The sequence below is a fragment of the Aptenodytes patagonicus genome, chromosome 2, assembly GCF_965638725.1.
Source record: "Aptenodytes patagonicus chromosome 2, bAptPat1.pri.cur, whole genome shotgun sequence".
NCBI lineage: Eukaryota > Metazoa > Chordata > Aves > Sphenisciformes > Spheniscidae > Aptenodytes > Aptenodytes patagonicus.
In genome coordinates this window covers 53,792,536-53,820,222 of record NC_134950.1, presented here as the reverse complement: position 1 = coordinate 53,820,222, position 27,687 = coordinate 53,792,536, and the positions used below count along the sequence as shown (strand labels likewise).

Sequence of the window (27,687 nt, the reverse complement as noted above, 5' to 3'; positions counted from 1 at the left end):
CCCGGCGCGGCAGAGTCGTGGCTGGAAACAGACCACAGCCGCCCTCAGCTGTGACTAACGTGGTGAATGATTCAAGTTACAGCTCACAGGGAGGCAGGTTTCTTGGCTGTAAAAGGCTGATGCGTTGATTACCCATTATGCCGTGAAAAGCTGACAAAAAAAACCCCCTGTCTCTGTTCTCTTGCAAGTTGCGGGAACCTTCTCAACAGATGTGGATAAAGGAAAGTTTGCAAGAAAACAGATTTTAATGCTTAAGCCTTCATGCACGGTTGTCCAGTACTTCTAGTAATCTTCCAGTATTTGATTTATTATATCATTCATTATACTTTTTTGGTTGTAACCAAATTGTCCTGAAATGCAGCATTTAATTTTATTGCCATAAGTAAGGGGTGCAAATACAACAGAAAGTATGCTCAGAATAGGGACTGCAGGGACCAGTTGGATCTCAGAAGTTTTCTGTGAATGTCAAGTGAGCTCCATCTTAAATAGCACTTCAGTAAATAGCTTCTACAAGCCTGTCAAAGTTAACCCTTTCCAGTTTTCTAGAGAATGCTCCTGTTTCACATCCTGGTCCTAAATCCTTACTTTCTATACTGTGCCTTTTAGTAGTCACTAGCATTATCAGCAAATTTTCATTGATTTGTGTAGTCATGATACATGTGGTTTAGTACTATTATCTTTTCCCAATCTGTATTAATTGACTGAAATGTTGTTCTTCCCTCATACTTTTCCATACGCTTTGTGTACTCTTCAAGGAAAAAGTTGCACTTTGGCAAAAAGAGCTTCCCTCCAGAATTTGGTGGGCAGCTCTGAAGAAGCTCCTGCAGACTGGAAGAGCCAGCTTTAGGACTTTGATTCAGTACATTCATTTAAAGAAAAAAAAAAAGAAGGGCCAAGATGAGAAATGTGTCCTTTCACCCCTAGGTAAAAGACATATACTTGCCTTGGTTGTTGTCTCTCCAGGTGGATACCCAAACACTGGAGATGGTGCCTGCTCCCAGGGAAAGCAACAGAGTGATTTCTCAGCAGTTGTGTTTAACAGTTAAGCAGGACTGAAGATAACTCACCAAAGCTCTTAGCATTTTCTGGCAGCATTACAGAGCCATGATTCAACATAATGGACTGTCCCTGAGCAGTTTCTCCCATTGTATTAATAGAAAGAGGCTTTTAATTAGCCTCCAGCCTGTTTTCTTTTTGATTCACTCTATTTTGTTTCTTGAACAAACAGACTTACTACATGCTTTATAAGAAAAAAAACCCCCACCCTCTCGTGGTCCAGCGTACAGAGCTACGCTGACCCTTATCATCTGCTGTCTCCATCCAGTGCCATAAAACATCTGGGAGGGTTATCTGCTCACTCCCCATTTTAATTCTGAGCTCAGCTGGATCCGAAAGGCACGTCCCCCTCAGGGCTGTGAGACGCCTTGTCATCACCGTTAATTTCCCCTAAAGACATATATTTTCTGTGCAGCAGGCCAGAGCAGAGACACACGTATTTCCATTTGTAGGGATTAGAGCCAAAGTGCTTAACTACTCTGACCTCTTGTGTATGATAGGCCGTACAATTATATCCAGTTACTCCTGTATGAAGTCCAATGACTTTGTTTTTGGCTAAAGCATATCTGTTAAATGAGGAGTCAGGCTTGATCTAAAGACATTAAAATACAGGGAATCCCCTGCGATGGTAATTTGTTCCAGTTGTAATCACCCCCACTGCTTGAATTTTTGCTGCATTTCCAAGAGGCATCTTTCTACCTCCAACTTTTAGCCAGGGGCGTATGTTACTCCTTCTGCCTCTCCATGAAAGTGCCCTTTAGTGCCAGGGCTCCATTAAAGCACCCAGGGTTTGCAGCCAAGTCTTCTGTTTTCCTTTGTTTTTTCTTTAATTTCTTCCAAGTAAGAAAAGCATTTGGTTCAATTTAAGCCTCTCACTGTAAACCCCAATCCCCTGGTAAGACCCGTAGCATGGGAAATGCCTGGTAAGACTTGCAGCCTCCCCACTACGGACATGAGGATCATTAGCTCAATAGCAGCTCCCTCCCGTATGTGCTACCTTGGAGCCAGTGGCCTTCAAGGCTCCTACCCCAGCAGGAGCTGCCCTTGGTCACCAGCCCCAGGAGACCTTTTCTTTTGGTCTTTGCCTGACTGGCCTGGCCCTGAGCTCCTGAGCTTGTCCAAGGTTGTCCAGGCTCCAAGTACTGTCTCCACCCTGAGAAGGCTGGAGAGCCACAGCAGTGGGTTGGGCTTTTGGGGTCCCTGTATCAAGCCGGGTGCACATCAGTGCTGCGATGCCCAAGACCTGTCCAACTGCCAGCTCATTGCAGCAAGCCGGGAAGCTGGATCTGCCCTTTTGGCCCTAACATCATGGTGGGAACTCTTTGGTAGCCTTCTTGTCATGCCACCCCTGTCATCCTTTTTGGAGCCACTGCTCTCCAAGTACAGCACACAGGGTTTATGCTTTTTGTTCCCACCATACTCTTAACTACATTGGTGTTCGCTTTCTGTAAGTGGTCCCAGCTTATCCTGTGATTCAGCTTGCTTGAATGGCTGCCCTGTACTCATCATTAGTTATGCATTAAGTTTTGCGTTCCTTTGGAAACCTTGCAAGGTTTGTGTCCATGGCTGAGAGAGGCCAAAGAAGGATCTCCCACAAAGCTGGATGCCATTTTCAGACAATCCAAAATATTATGGAGCAGCTAAGCAGTTTAGTAACTAATGAAATAATGATTAAAAATGAAGTGCTCTTCTGTCCTCTGGCTTCTGTCCATGCACAGCAAAATTTTGACCTGAGTTTGCTCATGCACGTTGGCAGAACACTTAAGAGGAAATTTCTGTAAGTGCCTTTAACTTTTCTTTAACAAAGCTCTCGGCAAAACAAGGAGTGGAAGAGAGAAGAACCTGCATAACAAATTATACTACCCTTACAATTTCTACAGGAGTGTAACACTATTCGCTGGGCATATCCTCTCTCATCTTTTGACATGAGCTACCAGGACATTTATCAAGCAGTTTAACCTATTTTAGGGTCATGTGCACAACTGCACAACACAGTTCATCTTCTAAAATTGTACAGACATTGATCTCACCAGTAAAAAATAGTATTCATGTAACAGGATATGAAGGAACTGAATCCATTAATTCACCTTAAAAATATTTTTGAAAGTTTTTGTTTTCACAGCATTAAAGAAAGTCTTATCTAAGCTATTTAAATAGAGTAATGCATTGTTCAAATGAGCAAACAGGATGCTGTCTTTTCTTGTGGATCAGGCAAGAAGTGCAGAACAAGAAGAGCATGAAAACTAGTGAAAACCATTAGTCTCTGTCGTGGTTTAACCTCAGTTGGCAACTGAGCACCACGCAGCCGCTCACTCACTCCCCCCCTCCCCCAGTGGGATGGGGGAGAGAATTGGAAGAGTAGAAGTGAGAAAACTCATGGGTTGAGATAAAAACAGTTTAATAATTGAAATAAAATAAAATCATAACAATAATAAGAATAAGAATAGGAAGAATATACAAAGCAAGTGATGCACAATGCAGTTGCTCACCACCCGCCGACCGATGCCCAGCCAGTCCCCGAGCAGCGGCCCCCCCGGCCAGCTTTCCCCAGTTTATGTACTGAGCATGACGTCACATGGTATGGAATGTCCCTTTGGCCAGTTTGGGTCAGCTGTCCTGGCTGTGCCCCCTCCCAGCTTCTTGTGCACCTCCAGCCTTCTCAGTCGGTAGAGCATGGGAAGCTGAAAAGTCCTTGACCAGTGTAAGCACTACCTAGCAACAACTAAAACATCGGTGTGTTATCAACATTGTTCTCATCCTAAATCCAAAACACAGCACTGTACCAGCTACTAGGAAGAAAATTAACTCTATCCCTGCCGAAACCAGGACAGTCTCTTAGGTGAAAAGACTACATCTTATGGGTCCAAACATTCCTTCCTTGTGGAGGCTTGAGTAAGATTCAGTCAGAGGAGGTGAAGTATGAAGTATGCTTAACGAGCAAAATACATTTTTCATTAAAAAAGAAGGTTCTGCTCACACTGAAAGCTCTGCTTTTCACGGTCCCATTTGTGATGCGTGCCTTTAGCTATAGTTTATGGTTTTCAACATTTCCAACTCTGCTTTTCAGGAGTATATAGTTCAGCCATGGAAAAATTCATACTGGGCTGAAATTTGGCATACAAAGAACCAGCCAAGAAATAAATGTTCTAAGTCAAATAAAACTGCTGAGGAACAGACATTTTTAGAAAATATTTTTACTCTTAATACATGAAAATTATTTTTCAGCCTATTATTTATAAATCTTAGAGCTGTACAGGGACTCAGTGCCTGTGGACTCCAAAGACACAAAGAAGAGTTATTTTGTAGTTTATTGAATTTTCCTTAAAAAGGTTATAGTGCCATGTGTTAATTTTTTTAATCCAAAGTTTCCACTGAGCTGCCAGTTTGGCTGCTTCACCTGCTCTTCTGTTCTATACTTTTAGCTTGACATGGAATAAAAGACATTTTCCAGCTCCCTGGCTGAGTGATACACCTGCACTGATATAAATTGTGTGTAATTCTGTGGAAGCCAGAGAAGTTACACTTGTGTAACTGAAATTGTGAACAAGAATGTTTAGTGCAGTTTAGTGCTGAAAACATTTGACACTTGCATTGAGCAAATAAATTATAGTGTCTCCGCACTTAGGTTGAAAGCCTATGGGTCAAGGGTGTGTTGTATTTCTCTGTTGGAGTTCAAAAGAGCAGCTGCAGAGTATGGCATAAATAGCAGCAGATATTGACTTCTTCAGGAGTGAAAAAGCAAGATGTATTGACCCTGAAGTTAAATATTGACCCCAGATTTGTTTTAGTCATTTTTTTGCTTCAAGGACCAATAAATCTTGCTATTTGGCAAAAAATAAGAGTTGAAAAGCAAATTCAGGCTTGACACAAATGTGTGCAATTCTACTAACTTTCTAAGTGCTTGTACTTTTACAGTAAGTACAGAAAGGGACCATTTTCCTCATATTTTCAGTGGTATATCATATCAAAATAGGGAAGCCTGATCATTACAGCCATTATTTGAGGACTTCAATATTCTTCAAATAGTTAAAGGTATGAGAAAGTTGCAAGTCTAGAAGAACACTGGAAACCAGTGAAGAAGTTCTAAGGCAGTTACTTAGGTTTGCAGTCTGAAAATCTTAACTTCATTAACTTCAGGAAGAATAATTTTTCAAATTAAAAAAAATTATGCATCTCGATTGTCTGAGTGCACTCTGTTCCCTTCTTTCGTCTTTCCTGAACTGTTGCCCTCCAAAGAAGTAAACATTATTTTCAGTTACCTTGGGATTGCTTTCACTGAAACAACAAGCTAAGATTTGGTTTGGGGTTTTTTTATTACATAGGATTGTACCTTTCTCAAGAACTTTTAATAATATATTTACATATCAATTAGGGAAAGAAATCACAGGTCTCCCTTACAACTTCTCATCAAAATTTACAAATTCCCACTTGTAGCTCTAGATTTATATTATGCCTTCTGCCTCTTAATTAAAATGTCCTATAGTACCTGGGATTTTCTCTCCATTAAATGACATAAATTTTATAGTGAAAACTTCTAATTTTTTTATTTAGTCTTCTGGATAAGAAAAGCATTTGGTTGAATTTAAGCCTGCCTCTGTCAACCTCAATCCCCTGATAAGACTTGCAGCAATGAGCCTGAAACGCCTGGTAAGACTTGAGTCCTCCGTCTGCAGATGTGGAATCACAGGAGCTCCTGGCCTCATGGCAGCTCCCTCCCCTTCGTGCTGCTCTGGAGCTGGAGACCTAAAACTCCCTGGCTCCATTAAAAAATATTTTGCAAATACTTACGTTTTCCATGATTTTGTAAGTTATCAAGAAAAGGATTATAGCAAAGAGTATATGTTGCAGGAAGATTATTATTATTGCTGGTATTATTATTACTATTATCATGGTAACTGTAGCAACATGTTTAATGCTTTGTTAGGGAGTGGTCTAATAAATTTCCCAAGATATAAAAAAATGGCAGGTTGTTACAAGGCATACGTACACCCTACAGATTTAATAGGTTAATGCTTTTAATGGATTTGTCAACTTCTGTATTTCCATGATTCCAGTAGAGTTTTCACCTACTTAACACGATGATTGCATTGACATTAGGAAGGCAGTGAGTAGGTGCTGTGTAGGCAGGTAGTATGTTTGTTGTACTCCCGGCTAGTCACTTAGCTTGTCTGTGACTACAGTGCTCTGTCTGAATGCCCTTCTGCTTCTCCTCACTTGTAACAAGCAGGTTTAATTCAGCACTTTCCAGTTTTTGTCAAGACAGTGTAAATTTGCTTCTTGCTTTATTAGGAGGGAACACATGAATTGCGTTCATCAACCACACTTCCACCTCTGTACAGGAAACTTCTTGTAGTAATTGACGGAATAAAAATTTCCTCTCTAGATACAGGTGAATATTAAGCAGGGAAAATCACAGAAATCGTGATGGTATTAGGTGGAAAAAATCCATTTATCAGGACTGTTTGCTCCTTACATTGTACGGCCATTGCCTATTGGCACAACTGTGTGAAAGATGTTCTGATTGCCTGAGGAATTCTTCCTAAGTCTGCTTTTTATCCCGGAAATTGGATGCTAGTGAGGTGTGTATGAGCCAGGGTATGGGGACAGCTCAGGAGTCAGAGATACCGCAGGACACAGAGATGACAGGAGAGAGGGAAAAGGGGAGAACAGAACGAGAAAACTGAAAGATGGTAGCTGCATTGGGTCACAGTCCTGCCTCTTAGCCTAGGGATCCAGCTTCACAGAGGAAAACATCCATTTTGAAACGGTAAGATTCAGGAAAAGGAGGCAGAGAGTGAGGTGGGTTGGGGGAGGTTGGTTAGGTTGGAGCTTGGAAACAGGATTTATTGTCTCTGCCATCAAGCCTGCAATATTTCTGAGGAAAAGCCCTACCTTTAGAAAGTGGTTTTAGAAGGGCAGTGAGGTGAAAAATAAATCCTAGCCCTGCCAGCCCCTCTCCTTCGGAGGTGATTTAATGCCGTGTCTTGATTCGGCCGAGGGGAGTAAGGCAGCACACTTCCAGAGGAGCAGTGTTTATACCTTGACATAATTTCTCTCCTGTAGTTGAACATGTAGCCTCAGGAGATTAGGAATTAATTTACAGCCAGTGGATTTGTGACCGTGAGCTACACTGAATGCAGTGCCTGTGGGGATCCTTTCTTCTCCGTTTGGTGATGGTATCCCAGCCAGGCAGTCTTGAGATCATCATGGAAAAGGCTAGCCAGAAGTGGCAATTTGCACGCACAGCCATAATTAAATGAGTAGAGCGGGCTTCCATATACATACTGTGTTTTCTGCACTCACTTTCTTCTATGAGGTCCTACTGCGTTCTTCCTCGTGGCCCTCTTCATTTTTGGGGTCATGTTCCAAATAAGGGGCCTATGTAACTGCTAAGTACCCAGCACGAATAGAAACACCTTCACCTCTTCTTTTACATGCACATAAGCCTTTTAAATTCCAAATAATGTCCTCAGATAGACTTTTCAGTTGGAAAAGAGGCAATTTTTATATTAAAATGCTTCTTAATGAAGGCAACAGAAGCCTTCCCACTAAATCCAGCGAAGGGTGGATAAGGGTCTATATATTAATTTGAGGCATCAAATCTTGATTAACTTTTTTCAATTCTGTTAATGTCAGCATTTCATTGCAGCATTCCAGCTGGAACATGTAACAAAACCTGTAGATACAGATACATCTGCATTTTAATGCTAACAAATCACAGTCTTTATAACTTTCTCCAAGTTTTGCTTTTCCACATGAAGTCAGGCACACTTGTTCATAGCCTTCAAGCAATTATTTTTTCCTGCCGAAAGCCTCATCGAAAGTAGCTCTGTATTTTTCCCTAACGGAAAAAGGTAAATACAGTTTTTATGCCATCAGATATGGTTGAAACTTTATTTTGTTCCGCTCTACTAGGTAGTGGAGGAGAGAAAGAAACCTGATGAATGAGAAGGGCATGCAGCATGTTTCCGACTACCTAGTGAAAATTGGTTTAGATTCATATGAGTTACAAGAGTTTAAAAGCACACTTTGCAGAGACACATGGGATTTTATAATGTGCTTAAACAAACAACCTGCCTCGACTGCGTTAGGTGTGCATGTGTGCACATATGTACCTGCACAGAAACTTAAGTGGAACAGATGGTTGCCGAGTATTCCCATTTAACTTGTGCAGGCACATAAAAAAAATTAATTTCTGTAGATAGCTGGAATAGCATTTGTGGCAGCATCGGTGAATACAGAAATGTTGCTTCATTGTGCGTGGCTGGAGTCTTCATTTGGCGAAGGCGAGCTTTTCTTGTTCTGTAAAACAGTGATCCAATGTTTTTAGCATTGTCCTTAACATAATGTTAAAAGTTGCAGAAGAAGTTAGTAAAACAAAGGGTGAAAGCTTCCTGTGAAGAGAATGGTTTTTCCACCCGTGCTCTGGATAACTTCACCATGTCCCTGGTGAGTCACTCTGCAGTACAGGTGTCACTGCCGGTGGTATTGGCACCTACCACACTCACAGCCCCGGACGAGACCATGTTGCCGTCTTAAAGAAATGTATCTCAAAAGCCACAAAGCACAGAATTACTATTTTTTCTACCTACCAGTTAACATAACACCATTACTAGGGTCACTAACACCGAAATACTATGTTATAAAAATAGAGAATGTTAGGGGAAATACACACTTTGAGTGTGTTACCTTTTTTCCTCCTTTCAGTTGAATGTAGTTTGAATTAAGACTAAAAATAGCGTACATTACTCATCAAATTATACCATCTTAATTAGGAACTATGTTTCATTAGGAAGCTTGTTTATTTCAGACTGGAGGGCCCGGACTTAGACAGAAATGGCATTACTTTGCCATCTGGCGTAACCCTGAGGACAGATCCCTTCTGTGACTTTGCTAATGCTTTGTTCACTCTAGTTTTGATTAACTCATTGGACGGAATATCCTCAGGTTGTCTTAGGAGGCTGTTGCACAAACCAAAGATCTGGCTTTGATCTCCCTATAGATCTGGCTATATATCTTCTTGCGAGTCAGTCTAAATTCTTCTCTATTGGGATACAGTTTGAGAGAGGCTCTTCACTGTGATGTATCGTGGCTGTCTTGCCTGTCATTGAACAGGTCTTTAATTCATGCATAATTTTTATCTTCTTTTCACTGTTCTAGTTTTTCTCTCATCTTCTGAATAGCTTAATTAGATTTTGGGGTTTAGTTCCAGAGACGTGCACTGAGTGATCCTTTGCTTGATTTTCAGTAACTGAGGACAGACACATCTCTCTTGTTCCAGACAGTTATTTAAAAGCACCAGCACTTACTGGTTTTTGTTCTGGTTTGAGTTAAGCTCTAGACTTGTCTTTAAATCTAATAGTCTATGGGATGTTGGACCCTCTGGTGGTGTGATATTCTTACCGCATTGCTATGGCTGGACCTTAAACTGTTGCAAATCCATGATTTTTCTTAAAATTTACCACGCTGGTCCTTCAGTTCTGTTCATAATATTTGCCTAAGGTACAGTTCAGATACTCAGCAGTCTTTGCTTAGCCTTTGTTGTGGTTGGGCTTTTTGTATCCTTTCAATTAAGATATTTAGTGTTTAATCACAGTAAGACATTGTTTGGTAATACTATATAATTAAATGGTGATGGTTATTGAAGTGTATAATTAGGACTTCTGACAATTCATTGTGAATCTCTGGTCTACTGTGAAGAAGAACAAAGCCAGAGAAAATGCTGGCTGGGTTATATAAATAAGTGAGAGATGATGGTCAGGCTGAAAATGAGGGTTCTCCCCTCCTTTAATGAAAGGGTTTGTGTACATTATATAGAATAAAGTATTTCTTAGGCTGAAAGCTTTCCAGAGATAATAGTGTTGGCCCTCGGAGGCTCTTTATTATGTCAGATGTGGGATTTGGATTTACGGGAAGCGGCCGTTGCCTCCGACAGACTCAGTCTGGTGGAGAGGAATTTGCCTGGCCTCCCCTGCATGCAGAGCTTCGGGCTGCAACATGTGGATCATCAAGGGTGGGGTTTTTCCAAGGTGTCCCAGAGAAGGAAACCCCCCATTTCCACTGAAATACCCTGGGCTCTTGGGACAAAACGCACCCCTCCAGCTTCAGGGGACAAGGGACATGGTGAGCCCTGCCAGCCCCAGCCCCAGCATTGCCCCCTCAGTGGTGAGAGTGGCTCTTTAGAGGCAGGATTATGAAGTGTCTTGTAAATGGTGGATTATTCTATTGTCTTAAGCTTTAAGGAACAACTCCTCCCCACTTTTCTTTTTTTAACAGTCTAGGAATATGCTGTTCTCCTAAAATGCAAGCTGAAAGTCTCACATAATTATATAGCTGCAAGAATCATAGAATCACAGAATCATAGAATCATAGAATAGTTTGGGTTAGAAGGGACCTCTAAAGGTCATCTAGTCCAACACCCCCTGCAATAAGCAGGGACATCTTCAAATAGATCAGGTTGCTCAGAGCCCCGTCCAACCTTGAATGTTTCCAGGGATGGGGCATCCACCACCCCTCTGGGCAACCTGTTCCAGTGCTTCACCACAGCACCACCCTCAGCATAAAAAACGTCTTCCTTACATCTAGTCTAAATCTATCGCCTTTCAGTTTAAAACCATTCCCCCTTGTCCTGTCACTACGGGCCCTACTAAAAAGTTTGTCCCCATCTTTCTTATAAGCCCCCTTTAAGTATTGAAAGGCCGCAATCAGGTCTCGCCAAAGCCTTCTCTTCTCCAGGCTGAACAACCCCAACTCTCTCAGTCTTTCTTCATAGGAGAGGTGTTCCAGCCCTCTGATCACTTTTGTGGCCCTCTGCTGGACCCACTCCAACAGGTCCATGTCTTTCTTATGCTGAGGACTCCAGAGCTGGACGCAGTACTCCAGGTGGGGTCTCACCAGAGCAGAGTAGAGGGGCAGAATCCCCTCCCTCGACCTGCTGGCCACGCTTCTTTTGATACAGCCCAGGATATGACTGGCCTTCTGGGCTGCGAGCGCACATTGCTGGCTCATGTCCAGCTTTTCATCCACCAGTACCCCCAGGTCCTTCTCGGCAGGGCTGCTCTCAATCCCTTCATCCCCCAGCCTGTACTGATACCGGGGGTTGCCCTGACCCAGGTGCAGGACCTTGCACTTGGAAAGAAAGGGGCACCAGGGTGAAAAAGAAATCCCACAGTGTGAAGCTCAGGATAAGTCACAGGAACTGGCACCACTGGCCCCGGCAGGAGTTGCGCAGCTCTTTTGAGGCATAAATTCTCAGAACAGGCTTATGAGGTGTGTTTTTCCCTCTCCAGAGGTTATTCGTACAAGCTGCCAGCTATGTAACAGGGCAATCAGGTTATGCAGGACACTGTAGAAACCTGTGAGGATGGAGTGTTTTGAGGTTGGTCCATTTGTTTATTAATTTATGAAGAAAGAAGCTCTGTGTCTTGCAGTGTTTACCTGAAATATAGAGTGGCTGTTTCGGCCTCTGTCTTGCTGCCATGTTTCATGATTTTCCACCTGGCATAGGAAAACTGGCACAAGTTAGGTGAGTACATACCCACTGTTTAGATTTCAAGTTTCCCTGCTTTAATGGCTTCCTAGTAAATAACCAGAAACCTTTTCAAAACAAGCATAGCTTGCATTTATCCTTATTTGATTACAAAACCAGAAGCAAAACTAGCAAATTCCAGAACAAATGACAGCATGTTTTCCAATGGCATTGTAAAAATCTGACAATGAAGTTAAGCAGGCTGTTGCAATCCACCTGCCCACAAGCCAGCACTGCACCACTTGGGCGAGCAGGACTGTTGCTATTACGGAGACAGGGCTTGCGAAGACTGTGGATGTGGGAGGAAGGCTAGCACTCACGTTCCCCCTAGGGCCGAATGGAAAGGAAATCATGGCAAGAGACTGAGCGAGGGGTGAAGAAGGTGGGGGCAGCGGGCACAATTCGGTAGTATCACCCCTGTTCTACAGTGTGCAGTAAAGGGCGTTGGTTTGCCTGGTCAAGAGCTCTTCCCCACAAAGCCCTGGGGATGGATGTGCACACGTGAGCTGTGGTGTGAGGAACGGCTCAGGTTGAATGAAGGCACCAGCATGGCTCTTCCAAATCAGGCACTTCACAACTGCAACCTAAGGGCTCAGCGCTCCCCTGCAGACTGGTCGTGCAATAACCATGATGTTTGCTTTTTTAGCCACACTTACCCCCAAGAGGGGTTGTCCAGCAGCATTTAGGTTGCAGAGCCGGAGAGGGGCTGGGGCACTGTGCAGCAGCTAGACGGGCAGCTGCTCAGAGAAGCCCCAGTACATGCTATGCTTCCCATGGCTGCAGCCTCATGCTAAATGCCCATCCAATAACTTGGGGTTGGGCATGGACCTTTACACATTAGCTAGGAAAAATGTAGGGCGTCTATTTACACTTAGATCAAGTTATAGCCTTTATAGTGTAAGAATATACTCTAAACTGAAGGAAGGAGATTTATCTCAAAATAATAATTAAAAAAAAGCATGAACCAGTCTCAGTTTTTGCCATTTATAACCATTATAAAGAACGATTGCTTTCTGAGGTAGGTTAGTCATATGGAACCATCAAATGAGCAGTTTTGCTGACTGCAATGAAACCATTCATGGAGGATCACAGGAATTGTTTTCGTGAAGCGTAGGTTAATAACCTGTAACACCACACAGAAGAGAAGACAAAAATCTCACTTTGAATTTTGTGGCTGGCTGGATCCAGTAATCTCAAAACTATACAAAGTTTATTGCTGGCAAAGATGCGTCTGCTTTTGATTTGAGTGTGCTAATGTAATATGCTGGGTTTGTGCCAGTACAAAAGCTTCTCTGTAAAAAACATACACACATACATTTTTCCTATATATTTGAACACAACTATGTGTGTGTATGTATGTATGTATATATGTACACGCTTATATACCTGAATTTTAAAATCCTCTGTCCTAAGAGATGGACTTACTTTCCTAGTCATGCATATTAGTAAGAACCTACCATTTTACACTTGGGTGCCTGAATTTGAGCACTTACAGCCAGGTTCTTCAAGGCATTTAGTTGTTTAAACCTAGAGATGGATTCCTCATGGGATCATCTACTTTTGCTGGTGAGATAGGCACCCACTGGGAGCTTGTTGCAACTCTGCATGGTTAGGTACCTCTCAATATTTGATTCCTACCTACATGTTGAATCATAGAATGATTCAAGGCAGGGATATCCTTCCCATGGCAGGGGGGTTGGAACTAGATGTACATAGTTTGCTCAGGCCCCTTTAAATATAGCTATTAGATCTACTGCTCATCAGTTTTGAAAACATTAGCTTTAAGAAATTTATCATTTGAAGGCTGCAAACTAGGCTTGCAGTCTTCCTTCCAAAATTCAAGGGATGTTATCTCTTTTCAATGAATCATACTGGGGAAAACCCCTCCTAACTAATGTATGTATTTTCGTTTCCTGCACTACATTTCTTCAATCATCTTATCAGTACATTTTTCGTCAGGGTTATGAAGGGAACCTTGCATCTTTGTCAAAACTGATCTGCTAGCAGAAATATTATGAGGCCACCTATGATCCTGCAGCAAGAGCCAAGAAAAGGACACAGAGGCAAATACTTCTAAAAGAATTATTCAGCAAAAAAATGTGTGTGCATACCATATTTGAGTGTTCAAAGATGTGCCCCGGAAGCATAATATAGTTGAGGAGTCAGGCATTTTGTAAGGTGGTTACCCCACGTCAAAGAGCAAAGATATTTAGTCTCCCATTAAAAAACACGGAACACCAACAACAAAAAAACCAACCAAAAACCCCAGCTCCTCCTCCAGCAAAACCTCTGCTTATCTGGAGCCCAAAAGGAATCTGCAGATGCATACCCCCTGCATGAGAACAAAGTCTTCAGTCACTGGAATGCAGTGCTATAAAAACAAATACTACAAAGCCTGGTAACAGGGGGATGTCTCACTTGCATATTTTTTTGTGACCATCCTGGTTTGCAGAGAAGGGGGTCCCCAAAGCATGTGAGCCAGCAGGATCTCTTTGTACTAGGTTGCTGTCTGTTTGGCCAGATGTCTTCCCAACAGTGAGACAGAAAAACCAGAGCTCTTATTAAAATAAGTTGGGGAAAGGAATGGAAAAAAGCATGTGTCCAGCAAAACAAGGCACATTCTGTCCCATCTGATATTTATTAAACGTTGATCAAATCAGCAGTGAGAAATGCATATCATGCGGAAGTGACCCTGGCTCCCTGGGTTTGGAAGTTAGTGACCAATGTCTGGGAGCAGACCAACATTGAAAACACGTGTACAGGACACAGAAAGGAGTGTGCTGCACTAGGAGCAACAATAACAAACAGAGAAGAGCTGACTTCAGCAGAGAACTCCCTCTTGCAGGTTTTACGTATGTTCTATCAACGGAATGGGTGTGTAGGGTCTTTCCCTGTACATTTACTCTACAGCTTTCTAGGTAAGAGGTTACACATCTCCTGGAAGAACACTGCATTTTGTGTAAGCCATGAAAGCAAGCAGTCGAGTGGGTAAAAGTGGGGAAGTTTCGTCAAATTAAAGCCCAAGCAAGGGCTCCTTCAAGCCTTGACTCTCAGCTTTTGTGATAAACCTGTATAATTTTATGCCAACCTGCTGGGTTTTGTGTAATCACAATGAGCATTTGAAATAGTCTCCCATCTGTGTTTGCTTAATGTTTTGGCTATCACGTCTTTTCAGAGCAACACTTCAATAAAAATAAGTGTCTTCACAGCGCGGACTAAATGCGTCTCCCTTATCAGAACAAGCTTATTTGGGCTTGGTCCTTAAACAGGGTAGTGGGGAAGAGCAACAGGGCAAGTTGAAGCCAGGGTCCGTGCTTGGGGAGGTTGTGGAGCCCTGATTACACTGTAATTCATCTCTATACAGAGAGGGTTGCATTCCTGACTTTTACCTTTGCTCATAGCCTGGATTATTTAACTGCACAAAAAGACATTAGAATGAGTCTTCCAGATCTTTTCTTCAAGGTACCTCTATCTTTAGTAATTTTTATATGGTTAGTAAACTAGAAAGTCAGCTGTTACTAGCAACAGAGTTAAGAGCTATGTATTTGCAATAAAGAGTAAATTTAATAGCTCTGACAGACTTTACTGTGTCCATCTCTAGGCAAAGGAAAACAAAGGATCCTGTTAGAGCTCCGTGGCTTTTTACTCAGCCCTGGACCTGGGGCACGTTAGATGAGGGTAGCGGGGGTTCGATGGCAGTCAAACGCAGTTTTAAGCTGACAGGCAGAAAGCCCCAGTAGGCAATGCAATACACAGTTCCAGCCCAGCTTAGTTAATGGAATCACTGCTGCCTGTATGATCGCTTTAGTACGCTGTGTTTATGTTATTGATACCAACAGTGCTGGACTGTTAAAGGATGGAAAGGTCTGGCTTTTGTTGGGGTGCTGTTCTGATGTCAGTTTGAAATATGCTGAAAGTAAAAGTTCTGAAAAGCCAAAGTGCTGTTTTATTGAACCAGCGATAGAGAGGACTGAGAGAAGTGAAACAAGATCCTTATGAAGCACTGGAACATACATGATGCTAGATGCTGAACTGCAATACATCCAGTGACATCAGCAAAGTTTCAGGTCATTACACTACACAGGAAGCCGGAGCACGGTGACAGAAAGCAGGTCATGTCATAAAATGAGTAATCTTAATATGAAACTGTAATCAAGTGAAACTTTTCTATGTGCAGTTGCTGTCAAAGGTTTTGTTTTTATTTCTGTCTTTCTCTGTGCTTTGTACCTCTGCAGTCTATCAGTCTTCCCAGTTATGGATCTGGTCCTGCTGCCATTAACATTAAAATAGGGAAGATCAAGCTTTCTGTTATCTGTGTATTTAGAAGGTGAATGTGATGTGCTTTGTGCCCCAAGCTTCTCGTGTTTTTTGATATGTAGGATGTTCAAAGACTTACAGGATTGGAATCTGAATTTTAAACCCTTTGGAGGAGGAACCTTGCATTCAGCGCACAGGGGCTCAATGAGCCCATTAGTAGCAGCTAACAGCAGCAAAATGGTGCTCCAGACACCACAAGTTTCCACTGTGAAATAATTTCAGTCTCTGAATATCTACTGCAAACCCTTAGAAAACTGCACTTTCCTCTCCAGCTTTTTCAGTAAGCAGAGCTTCCCCACTAGCAAACTCCTTGAGATTGTCAACCAAACAAAGAAAACCAGCCCACACATCAGGATCCATAAGCAAACCTGGCTATTGAATTATGGACCCTTCACCTTTTCTTTTGTGGTGCAGGAATTATCAGCCTCCCAAATCCAAGTCACCAATAAATGGGCTATGCAACTGCCCATCTCTGTGCCAGCTCCCTTCCTTCCCACCTGCACAGGCAGGAGAGAAGCCTTTCCCCTCTGGAGTTTCTGTTCTTGGGTTTATGCTTACAAGTCCTTGTCTCATTTTCCCCTAATGGTCCTGTTCCTGAAAAAAGAACCAGATTCCCAACTGATCTTATGCCTAAACCCCAAGGAACTCAAATCTATGACATCGCTTTCATCACATGGCAACAGAATGTGACGTCACAGCTGAAAAGTTTAGAAAAAACATGTGATGACATAATGTGGAAAGTGGGCTGACCTGTGAGAGATGCATTTCTGCCTTAGCCACAGCTAGTATATGTGCAGAGGGAATTGAGAAAAATGCCTTGTCAAATAAACTTTGTATAAATCCTCTTCCTGAGTTGCTCCAGTATGGTAATCCCTCCTTCAAGTACCCTGGGCTTAAGGAAGTCACTGGAAACTGCTGTTCTTTGAGAAAGAAATACAGTTGACTTAACTTGATATGTCAGTCACCCATCCACTGCGAACCCAGGGGAAGCGGTCCGTGCTTTTCTCTTAAAAAATGAAAAATAAAAAAACGCTCTGCAGAAGGTCATGAGTTGGGAAAAGTAAAATCAGCTGTGGGTTAGGCCTCAGGGGAAATATAAGCTACTCATAAAAAGCTACAGAGCAAGTTTTGATTAGTTAAGTAATCTGGTACATAGAATTTATTAGAGCTTAAAGCTTTCCTGTGGGATTCCCCTAATAGTACACAAATAGAGTAAAATATCAAAGAAAGAAGTGCATTTTCTGACAGACACAGAAAGCTACGTTAATCCTGGCCTGCTTAATGCACATCGGAAGGAGGGATAAATCCTGCCCATTCGTTCCAGCACAGTGGTCCAGTTTTCATGTTTTTACATGTTTGTGTTTCTGATTAATTTCTTGGTAACTTAATCAACACTTCCAACACTCTCGAGCTGTTCCTGAGGAGCACGTAGAGAAAAGAGGAATATTGCTTCCCTAACAGACTCAAAGATAGCAAAACATTCTGCAAAAAGCTCAAATATAAAATAGTAAAGGCCTGTTTTCTCTCATTAACTTGAGGCCCTTTTTCCTAAACTTGTCCACAAGGAGAAATTCACCAGCATTTTTCTGTTGGTATAGATGTACCGCTAGCTTTACCAGTATAGCACCCTTTCTTTTCTGTGGAAATAGTATTCTCCAAACCCCCCCAAAATAAGAAAAAAAGTCTCTCTCATTATGGAAAGAAAGTGTTCACATGGTAACCATTTGTGGTAATGGTTACAAAGCAGGACCGGTACTCCTACCAGGTTTTCACAATGCTATTTTATTTCTGTATTTTCCTTCTGCCGGAGCATTTACTGTCTCCTATTGCCCCTGTAGGGAGACTGAATGCTAAGAAAGAGCTGCTGCAGTGTGATGCCTGACAAAGGAGATGCTAATAAACATTTGACTTCCAAAGCTCACCATAGTCCTGTTAGCACAATCGGAAAATAGTCCTGTCTTTCAGGAAAGCCACAGGTTTTCCAGCGAAGCAGAACCTACTTCTCTTCCAGATGCTAAAATCCCAAAGTGATTCTATCACTAAGCTGATGCTTTAACCACCATGGAGGCTTATCCTGGCAGAATAGGCAAATAAGCACCCATATATCATCTGCTTACATAAATAATTTGTTCTTTAGAAAATGGAGGAGAGGAAATGGGGAGCTAAAACCAGCAACGTGTTCTTTGCCGTTGTTTTAAATTTCTTAAAATCTTCTTTTGCAGGTATTCAGGAGGGGACTCAATGTACCAAATGTAAAAATAACTGGGCACTGAAGTTTTCCATCATCTTATTATATATTTTATGTGCCCTGTTAACAATCACAGTAGCCATTCTGGGATACAAAGGTATGTATGCATCAAGCCCAACATTTCACTTTCAGCCAAGCATCCAAGCGCATTTCCACATATTAGATAGACAGGCAATTTATCACATTTCACCTTAAATATCAATACCTTGGCAATGTTGGCTTTTTGTACACAAATAACAAGAAACTGCAACCTTAGATTTTCACTTTCAAACAATTATGAAGTTTTGAAACTGTATTAGATATTTGAAAGAAAAGAAAAAAGTTAGAACAAAATGATCATTCTTCCATCACGAAGGAGTACTAACTGGAAGACTCAAAGCTCTGTAACATGTGCTGTACCTTGATTTCACTGAGCTCTTTTACATATATCGCACCTTTCGAGAATAAATGTCCTTCTTAATGGGAGAGCCAGGAATATCTTACTAATATAATATTTATCACAGGATCAAAATGTAAGATCAATATTACTTTGAAATATCTGGAAGAAAGGTTGAACCAGGAGGTGCCAATGTATTGAGTTATCTACAATTATTTTGATGAACAAAGATGTTTAGATGCTTTTGACAGTAATTTCAAAGATTCTGGTAGTTGGGTAACCCAGTAATGGAGAAAATTTCATTTGTGCAAGTCATTGGTAGGGCACGTTGGAAAGCACGACTTAAAATTCCCATACGTCCTCAGCACTAATTAACTGTAGCCACTTAAGAATTCTTATGAATGTATTGATGTAAATGTCTGCTTGTTGTGCAATCACAGCTGTAAGTTAAATAAATAAGACGTGAGTTTCCGGTAAGAAAAAGAAAGTGAGTAACGTCATTGTGAGTATTATAACAGGGCGTTGCAGCACGTTGCAGCATGTTGCGGAGAAAACCAAGCTAGCTTTAAACTAGCTGCTTGAGATGGCTCTGAGAGTAGCTTCAAAACCCCTCCAAGAAGCTGGGTAAATATTCATGTGATTAGCATGCAGTGCGTCCCGTGCCGCCAACAGCTGCGCTCGTAGCAGAGCTGACATCACCTCTGGTCCTTTGCCAGCGAAAGAAAAGGAAATTGTAGAAATAGAAAGGGATAAATACTTATTTAAGAGGATTTGGTACAGTTTTGAGTGGGAAGAAAATTAAAACTGCTTGGTTTAGATGGAAGATTTAGCCAGGGAGATGAGAGAATGTGAAGGACAGATAGAGACACGTAGGTATTCCTTTTTCATGATAAAGCAGATGGAATTTTCATGATAAAGCAGACGGAATGTGGCAAATTAAAATCAAATGTAAAGAAATGCAGTACATATATAATTGGTCAGACATTCTCCTGAAGAATGTGTAACTGGTCTCTGGAAGTCAGATTCTGAGGAAAAAAAAACTTTCCAGGATTCAAAAACTTGTTCTTGATCTATAAAGATAAGATCATTTGGTTATATGGACTAGGGGAGGACAAACTTAGGCCTTCTGCAGATATAAATCTGCAGAGATCTGCTTACAGCAGATGAGGATGGAATCCATCCTATAACCCAGCCACTAAACGCCTGGGATTTAACAGAATTTTCCTCAAGAGAGTTTTATACAAGGCTGTCAGTTCTGGGGCTCACCAGAAGACTCAGACCTCACTTGGCATCAGAAACAGCTTATCAAGTTGGAAGGACCGTTGCTCTATGTCTTGCTTTGGCAAACATTTGTTTGTGTGTGTGTGTAGGAAGCAATAGCAATAAGGAAACTGTCCAAAAGGTCTCTTTGGGAGAGGGAGTTTCTCTTCCTTATTTCAATTCACAGTTTTCAAGCTTCTTTCTCCATGGGGGCTCTAGCACCATCTTTTCCCCAGGCTTTGCTCTCATCTTGAGTCCCCAACTTTGCTACACTCATTTCTAAACCTCCTTTTTGTACTGAGTAGTCATTGGTACCTGCCTGGGGACTTGTCTTTCTGTCATAGCAGTACCAAGCCACCGCTATCCAGGGCAAGGACAAAAGAATTTCCTCTCCCACAAAAAAATGGGAAAAAGATTATAGGAAGGTGGATAATGCACATCTTGCTCACAGACCTTAAGACATCTTGGTGACCACTGCTCCACCGCTCACCCAACTTGGTGACTGCTCCACCTGAATGCCAAGGGAAAGAGGCATACACTGGAGAAAAGTCCTGTTTAGTCCAAGGTATCCCTTCTGTAACGCCAAGCAGCAAATGGTCATATGTCAGGCATTAATTTCGCCCTTTGTACCTGCAGCTTAAGAGCTTTGTCTCCACAGTGCCTAAGCACTCATTTGCAGGGAACACGAGTTAGACAAAACCCCAGCTGACGGTACATATTCAAAGGAATTATTGCAATACTTTTGATCGTTGGGAAGGAATTAGGCCTTAAAGGAAGAACAAAACTCAAAGTAAAATTTTACAGAGCTCTTGAACTCCCCTCTCTGCATCAGAGTCTGGCTTGTCTTTTTTATTGCAATATTACACTGAAAGAAGGAATTCTGCTGGCATCAGGGATTCTTTCAGTCTCTTAGCTAAGTTTCCATTAAATTTGCCTCCCACATTTATGTTTATAAAGCCCAAAACTACTTTTAAAACTTTCATTTCCTACATAGTATTTAGATATCCTTTGTGATTTAAAACGTTAAAACTACTAATCAGTGGATTAAATATGGCAGGCAAAAAAATAACTCAATGGGAGGCAAAGTCAACATAGAACAAACCTCCAAACTAGTGGTAAAAATTACATAGTAGGTTGGAGAAACCTGAAACCAAAACATGAATTAAACATCAAGGTCATTAAGGAATAACAAGGCGAGTGTACTATTAGTTTGCTTTGAGAAGACAAATTATTGTTAAAAACATTAATAAAGCAATCTGTAATTTTTTACTCATACTTTCTTAAATTAAATGCAAAATACAAAGTTATAATTTTTCTGGCACCGGCCAGTGTTGGATTAGCCTATTGAAGGTGAATGATCTTCCTGTGACTCACTCCAGTGAGGGAAGCTAGCATGCTCTCAGCTTGAATTTCTGGTAGTTCTCATTCTCTGGTCAGTCCTTGTTTTTAAGTTTCTTGACTAATGCCCACCGTGACTTTCATCTACTTCTTTTATCTGTGTCCCAGACAGAGCTTGCCTGCCATTACCTAGGGCCAACACACCCTGGTGAGATGGCACATTTTGTCCCTGCTTCTGAAATAGTGGCCGAGATGCAGACAGTCCTCACTGTTCCGGTCAGCAACTACTTGGAATTTTGGCTTCTTTTCGAGGGTCTTTACCACATTTTCCACAGTGACCTCATCAGAAAGTGAGATGACAATGTATAGAGGTCTGACCAAGCTGAGAATTAAGGTGAAGCTATCCAATCGCAAGCTTAAGGCGTAGACAGACTTTGCATTGATGAGAGCAGCAGACTGTTGGGAGCAGCAGAGTGGCCTTCATAAGGGATGTTACCACTGGTCTGTCTGGTTTGCCTTTGCCTTTTTCTGGAGAAGATGGGAAGTGGCTGTTCAAGCCGAGGGCGCTCCCCAGAGGTTGACTTCCACTCCTGAGAGTGCTCTACATGCTCACCTACCACTGAAGGCTCCATCCAGAGATGGTGGTGGGAGCTACTGCCAGGGAAGGAAAGGCATTCCCAATAATAGGACATCTGTCCGTATGACCCCTTTTGACAGCAAAAGCAACAAAACCTACTTTGGCCACGGTTCTTTGCTAGTTCTCCCCAGAGTTCATCCTTTTCACTTGCAGGGCAGTAGCAAGAAAGTCAGTAAGCTACAACTTGCTTGGGGAAGGAGTTTGGGCAGGGGATCAAGTCCCCCAGGCCCACAATTTGTTTCACCATGGAGGCTAAGATCCTGCCCCCACACAAAGCAAATATATGCATTGGTTTGTCTATGGGATGACAAAATTCAGCTTAGCCTGCATCACTGGGAATCCTTCAGTTAACCCTGCAGTTCACGTTTGCAGAGACCTCTAGTGTTGCTGCTTCTGGAGCTGGGTGGTTTGAACTTGGCTCTGGCCTCTCTCCTCTACACATCACACGACAGGACTGACTTGCCCTCTAAGGGCAAACAGAATTAAAATAAAGGAAATGGTTTGCCTGATATAGCTAATTCTGCACTTCGCATCAGTTAATCTGGGTAAGTCATCACCAGTTTAGTGCCAAATAGACAAAAATCAATACCTTGTGTATTTGAAAGCATCCTTCTCTTTCCAGCCTCTCTCAACCAGCATCTTCCAGCTAAGTGTTGTGTCAGCCCTCCCGATCCAGGGCTGCTGTCTGGCATCCAGTTACACGCTAGAATTAAAAGCTATTACTTTCTGTAGGAGACAAGCTGCTGGGGACTGAAAGACCTTTTAACAGTGCTCAGTAGTGATCTTTCAGACACAGTCCAGGCACGGTCTTCCACACATATCATGGCCAATTGTCAATAATACCAGTAAGGCTTCTGATTGAAGTCCTGCTTCAACAAATTTTTGGGGTCTTCCTTACAAAGGATGTCCATAGCTACAGACCAGCTTCGGTCTTTTTAGTGTGGGGTGGATTTTTTTTTTTACTTTTGGCAATGAAAATACCATACGCTGTTGTATCTTTAATTCCATCCAATCTCATCTAACTGCCAGTACAGGCTACTACATATTGATAGGATTTCTACTATTTTCATTGGCTTTGGACTCTTCAGGGGAATATTTTAACCCAAGTTTCCAGTATTGGATTTCATTCAACCATGAAAACATTCTTGTTGTTATAGGGCAGTATAAAATCTCAGTTTTACAAACTACAGATCTGAAGTACAAACTAGCATTCATTTGAACAGCAAAACGAAGAAACTACATTTTCCTTTCATTATTGATAATATATATTCATTTGCTGACTCCAAGTGTATTGCATAACTGGAGAAAACAGGTGAATATTACACTAAATCAGAATTAACAAGACCCATAGGTGATGTGACATTGCTAGTCAAGGCACAGGTCCAGCAGAAACACTTGGAGTAGGCCTACTTTTTAAATCCAGATGCTTTCATGAGGTCCTCTCTAAGTGCCCGGAGTGAGCCACATCCTTCACAGTGACTATCCATAAACAAAGCAGAACACCACAGACTGAACAAGGAGCTGCCTAGAGCTAGCCAGAAGGAAAATCCAAGTATGGTCCCCACACTCACTGCATGTGATGCATAGGTTTATACATGCATCAGCGGAGTGTCAGAAGTAACTGAAGGACCTTTGCTGATCTGGGCTTCAGCCTGGAAGACAGTTGGGCAGGACAAACAGAGAATCAACTCTGGCTTCATTTAGGAAAAATGGCATACAGCATTTTGACAAGTAACTTTAATGGGCAGAAGAACCGGTGAAAAATTAGTGCTGTACTGGGGGGAAAAATGCTTTCTAAAGCAGAAGGTATTGAGCAATGGTCCCCCTGAAAAAGCAAAGCCATTATTGTAGCCTGGATCTGGTGTTTAGCGAGCAATCTGCCATCATCTCAAATACAGAAAGCCACACTCTGACTCTATCTTTGCACACACAGTAGAGTCTCTGTTGTACTGGCTCGTTAGCAGTATAGAAAGGAACAGGCAGGTAATTCACCAAAGGGTGTCTGGTCTCTCTGAAAACCTTGAGGCTTTTTCTCTGTTGTAACTCCATTCACCTCAGTGCAGTTGCACCAGAGATAATCTTGGTCTGCTTTTTCTCCTGTTGGTTTTGGGGAAGCAATAAAAGCCTGCTGTGTAACTGTGGTACCCAGAGTCAGAAAAACAAGGGCAAAAGTTAATAAAGAAGGAGTACTTGGTGGACTACACTTTAAAGGTCTAGGATTCTTGTGGTTGCTCATGAGCAGCAAAAGATCCCCTAAATTTCCGCTTCTAGTAAAAAAACCCAAATCTTTACATAGCAACAAGTTCTATTTCCTAGCTGCAGATTATGTTACAGACAGAAAGAGTTAGCAGTACCCCCTGCCGCACACAGGTTTACAGAATGGGCTTCGCTATCTCAAGACATGGGAAGCACCTTATTTCTTCTGTTTGAAAGAGGGAGCTGGCACAATAACTCGTGTAGCCTCTCCCACGGTTGGTTCAGATCCATTCTGCTCCCAGTGTAGCAAAAGGGCTAAATAATCTCGTGATGAGAAGAAATTTCTGCCCCTGGTTGTGGCTTGAATGCAAAAGCCTACTAGACAAGGTTTGGTGTGGAAGCTGAAGGCTGCCTCTAACCTTGCAAGCATTTCACATTTTTGCCACCGGAAGCCGCCCTGGGCTCTTCATTTGTTGCTCTGCTTTTTCCATTTCCGTATCAATTCCATCAAATAATCAGATTGTCTCAGTGACAAGAAAATGACTCAGACATTACAAAATAAAGAGCACATCAGCCATAAATCTGCACTTGCTGAATTGCCATCCTTTCAATCTTAATGAGGCAGAATGGTTTCAAGACTGTTTTGAGTGATCTGTACCATTATCAAGATGTTTAAAAGTTGATCCCCAAAACATTTAGTAATTGCAGCTTCAAACTTATCTCAGTCCAAAGTTTGCTATCCAGGTGGCAATTTTTAATGATTAAAAGGCACAGGAAAAAAAATGTTCTTTTTAAGGAGAAATGGCTCGTGGCAAAATAAAAGAAAGTCTTCTCTCATGCATCTGAGCCTTTAGCAAACAGTCTGCCTTTGCCACACAGCACTGTGCTTGGAAATACTGTTAAAGGACTTGGTTCATGAGGAAAACCTACAAAGAGGGATTTCCTCATTCAGGAGAGAGATTGCTCATGAGCAAAAGAATGTTTGGGGACTGTTGGCAGACTGAAGAACTGGTAGAATGCTGGGTCCCACCAGCAGATAGGAGCTCATGCTTCCAACATTTCACAGAGCAACAGCAGAGTGTAGTGGCAAGCAAGGCAATTTTAAGGTGGTTTCTTTTTTTGTTTGATGGTAGTGGTGGTTTTTTGGTTTGCTTTATTGTTTACTAGACTTTTTTCATAATTTCACTTTTCTTCTTTCCATAACATACTGTTCTCTTTCCCCTAGTTGTAGAAAAAATGGACAATGTGACAGGTGGTCTGGAAACATCCCACAGAAGATATACAGAAAAGCTCACAGAGGTGGAGAGTGGTCTGAAGAAATTAGGTAATCCACACACAAGCAAAGCCCCTTTGCATTATGGCTTTGGGTGTTCTCCTGGCAGATAGCGGCAGGAAATTTGCCTGAAAAATCTCTGGCTATGACAAAATACAGCACTTCTATTCCAATTTCTCAAGTACTTGGGAAAGCACTTAAAAATAGTTAAGATCAGCTCTACTTAGGACAGCATTTTAAGCATACTTCAATATTTACAATTCTCACTGAAGTCACTCTGAAATCATTTATACTAAAATAAACAGACACTTAAAGGTTGTCCTCAGGAGAGAATCTTCTCTGAGGTAGAGATGTAAAACATAGCAGAAGCTCTTCCACAGCACAAGAGAATCTACATAAAACGAAAATCTGTCACCCAGTCATCTTGATGCTGTTTTAGCAATTAAGATTCAGAACTGAAGGCCATTTTAAGGGGTGCACAAATAATCAGCTGTTCAAAACTCTTATGTCTGAGGCAAGTTGATTACTTCCATAAAATGTTTCTTAATCATCTCAGGGAATACAGGACACAAGGTTGTTATGAGTTCAGGTCTCCGAAGTGCTATCTATCACAGTTCTCAATTTGCAGGAAGATGGAAAAAGATCATGGATAAGGATTCTACTCACTAAGTGTCTATTTCTACCTTTCTTCCTTGTCTGGAAAGGAAGCAGAGCTGTTTATTATCAATTTATATACACATAGACTTATTGTTTATATAATCAGTTTTTATATCAATATCAATATACACATACATGCATGTGCTTCTTGTTTAGCTTCATAAACCATATATTGAGATGTGTATTTCTAGGAAAAATGACTTGCTTGCAGCTTGATCATAAATTTTTACACTTTTTCCCCTGAAAAAATAGCTGGATTCTGAAGTATTTGCACACTGCATTTAGTTCAAGGACATGGGGTAATTCATTGGCATGTACTTTTACCGATACATATACAGAAGTAAATATTACATCTTAAAGCACGTGCAACCTTTTGGGTTATATTTGGGTTATTATATTATGCTGATTAAATTTTCACAACTTGGAGCACCTTTGATTCATTCACGACCACATGTTTTTACACGCTGCTGGATGGATGGCCAGTGAGATGCTCAGGACCATCAGTTCGCATTTAAGTGGACTTGCCATGGAGGAAGTTAAAAAAGTTATGGGGCAATGTGTGTGGGAGGCATAAAGGTAAGAGAACTGCTGTAGGGCCAGAAGGATAACAGCATGTGGTGAATGAAAGACAGGCCTTCAGGGATTAGCTGTATGTGGACCTGGCAGTTGTCAGAGCTGTGTGAGGAACACAATATAATTTGAGCTATAACTGAGAGGTAAACATAGAGTCAGAGCTGAGAAGATCCTGGACTGAGACAAGTGACAGGGAGAGGAACTGTGGTCAGGAAGATGTCCATCCATGAAAGACTCCGTAAACATTTCAGACTGAAGTCTCAAGCCACCATTTGATGTTCGCCATCATGACTCATTCAGACACCCCAGAAGAAAGCTCCATACACAGCTGTATTCACTGTAGTTTATGAAAACCATTCTGCCCTCTCTTGGAGCCATCTGAAATGATGGACTTCAGACTGCATAGCTCATAAATGTAGCTACACTTAGATGAGGAAAAAAATATATGGACTGTGTGTAGGAGAGGGAAGTGATTGAGGTCCAGAAAGGGAATCTTCCCTGAAAGTGAGTGTTGACTGCTTATTTCCTTTGTTTCTATGTCCTGGCTGATGAGCTGTGCAGCCTCAAAAGCTTAATCATACTCAGGCAAGCTCCCAGAAGTATACTGTAGGGCAGTGTAAGCAAGAGCAGAGATGTTCCTCCAAGATTAAAGTTTTTGCCTTACTGAAACTCAGAACATGAGGAAACAATAACAGCAAAATAAATGTCATTAAAAGCAATAGTAGTATGTTAGAGAGAAAAACAGAAATGCATCATATCCTGTCATATCTGGAGTAGCCTGCTGGCAGAGCTTTCGTCTCTAACCCAGATTGTTTTAAAATAGGTATTAGAACTTTTTTAAAACTAAACCCAAGATTTAAAAAAATGAAACTATATGTACTAAATCACAATGAAGATATTTCACCTGCCAGGAAAAGGAGGAAGAAAATATGAACAGCTAAAATGTACCTCTGAGCTTTCAGCAATAGCCAGTTGTAACTTCAAAACATAAACTTACTGATACCTCTTTAATATTTTGAATTCTGCTTTCCATTCAGTTTTTATTGAGAATACAAGCACTACCTGACTGTGTATATTCATCAGTTTCTAATGGTAGTTTTTCCTGTATATGACAAAAGAATCACCATTTTGTCCTCCTCAGCAAGACACAAGGTCTTCATCTCTCTGATTTTTTCTCTGTCTAATGGCAGAACTTTCCTTAGTGGTTTCTCTTTTCTTGAATAGATAG

At 41.6% G+C, this 27,687-nt stretch overlaps 1 protein-coding gene across 1 annotated transcript in view; it reads left to right on the top strand.

The window, feature by feature from the left end:
- Positions 1–27,687, top strand: part of COLEC12 (collectin subfamily member 12) — a 105,860-nt gene that overhangs the window by 64,882 nt on the left and 13,291 nt on the right. Inside the window, exons 3-4 of the mRNA XM_076329880.1 lie at positions 18,124–18,246; positions 25,182–25,280. Of these exons, the coding sequence (XP_076185995.1) occupies positions 18,124–18,246; positions 25,182–25,280 (222 nt within the window). The remainder of the gene's footprint in view (positions 1–18,123; positions 18,247–25,181; positions 25,281–27,687) is intronic.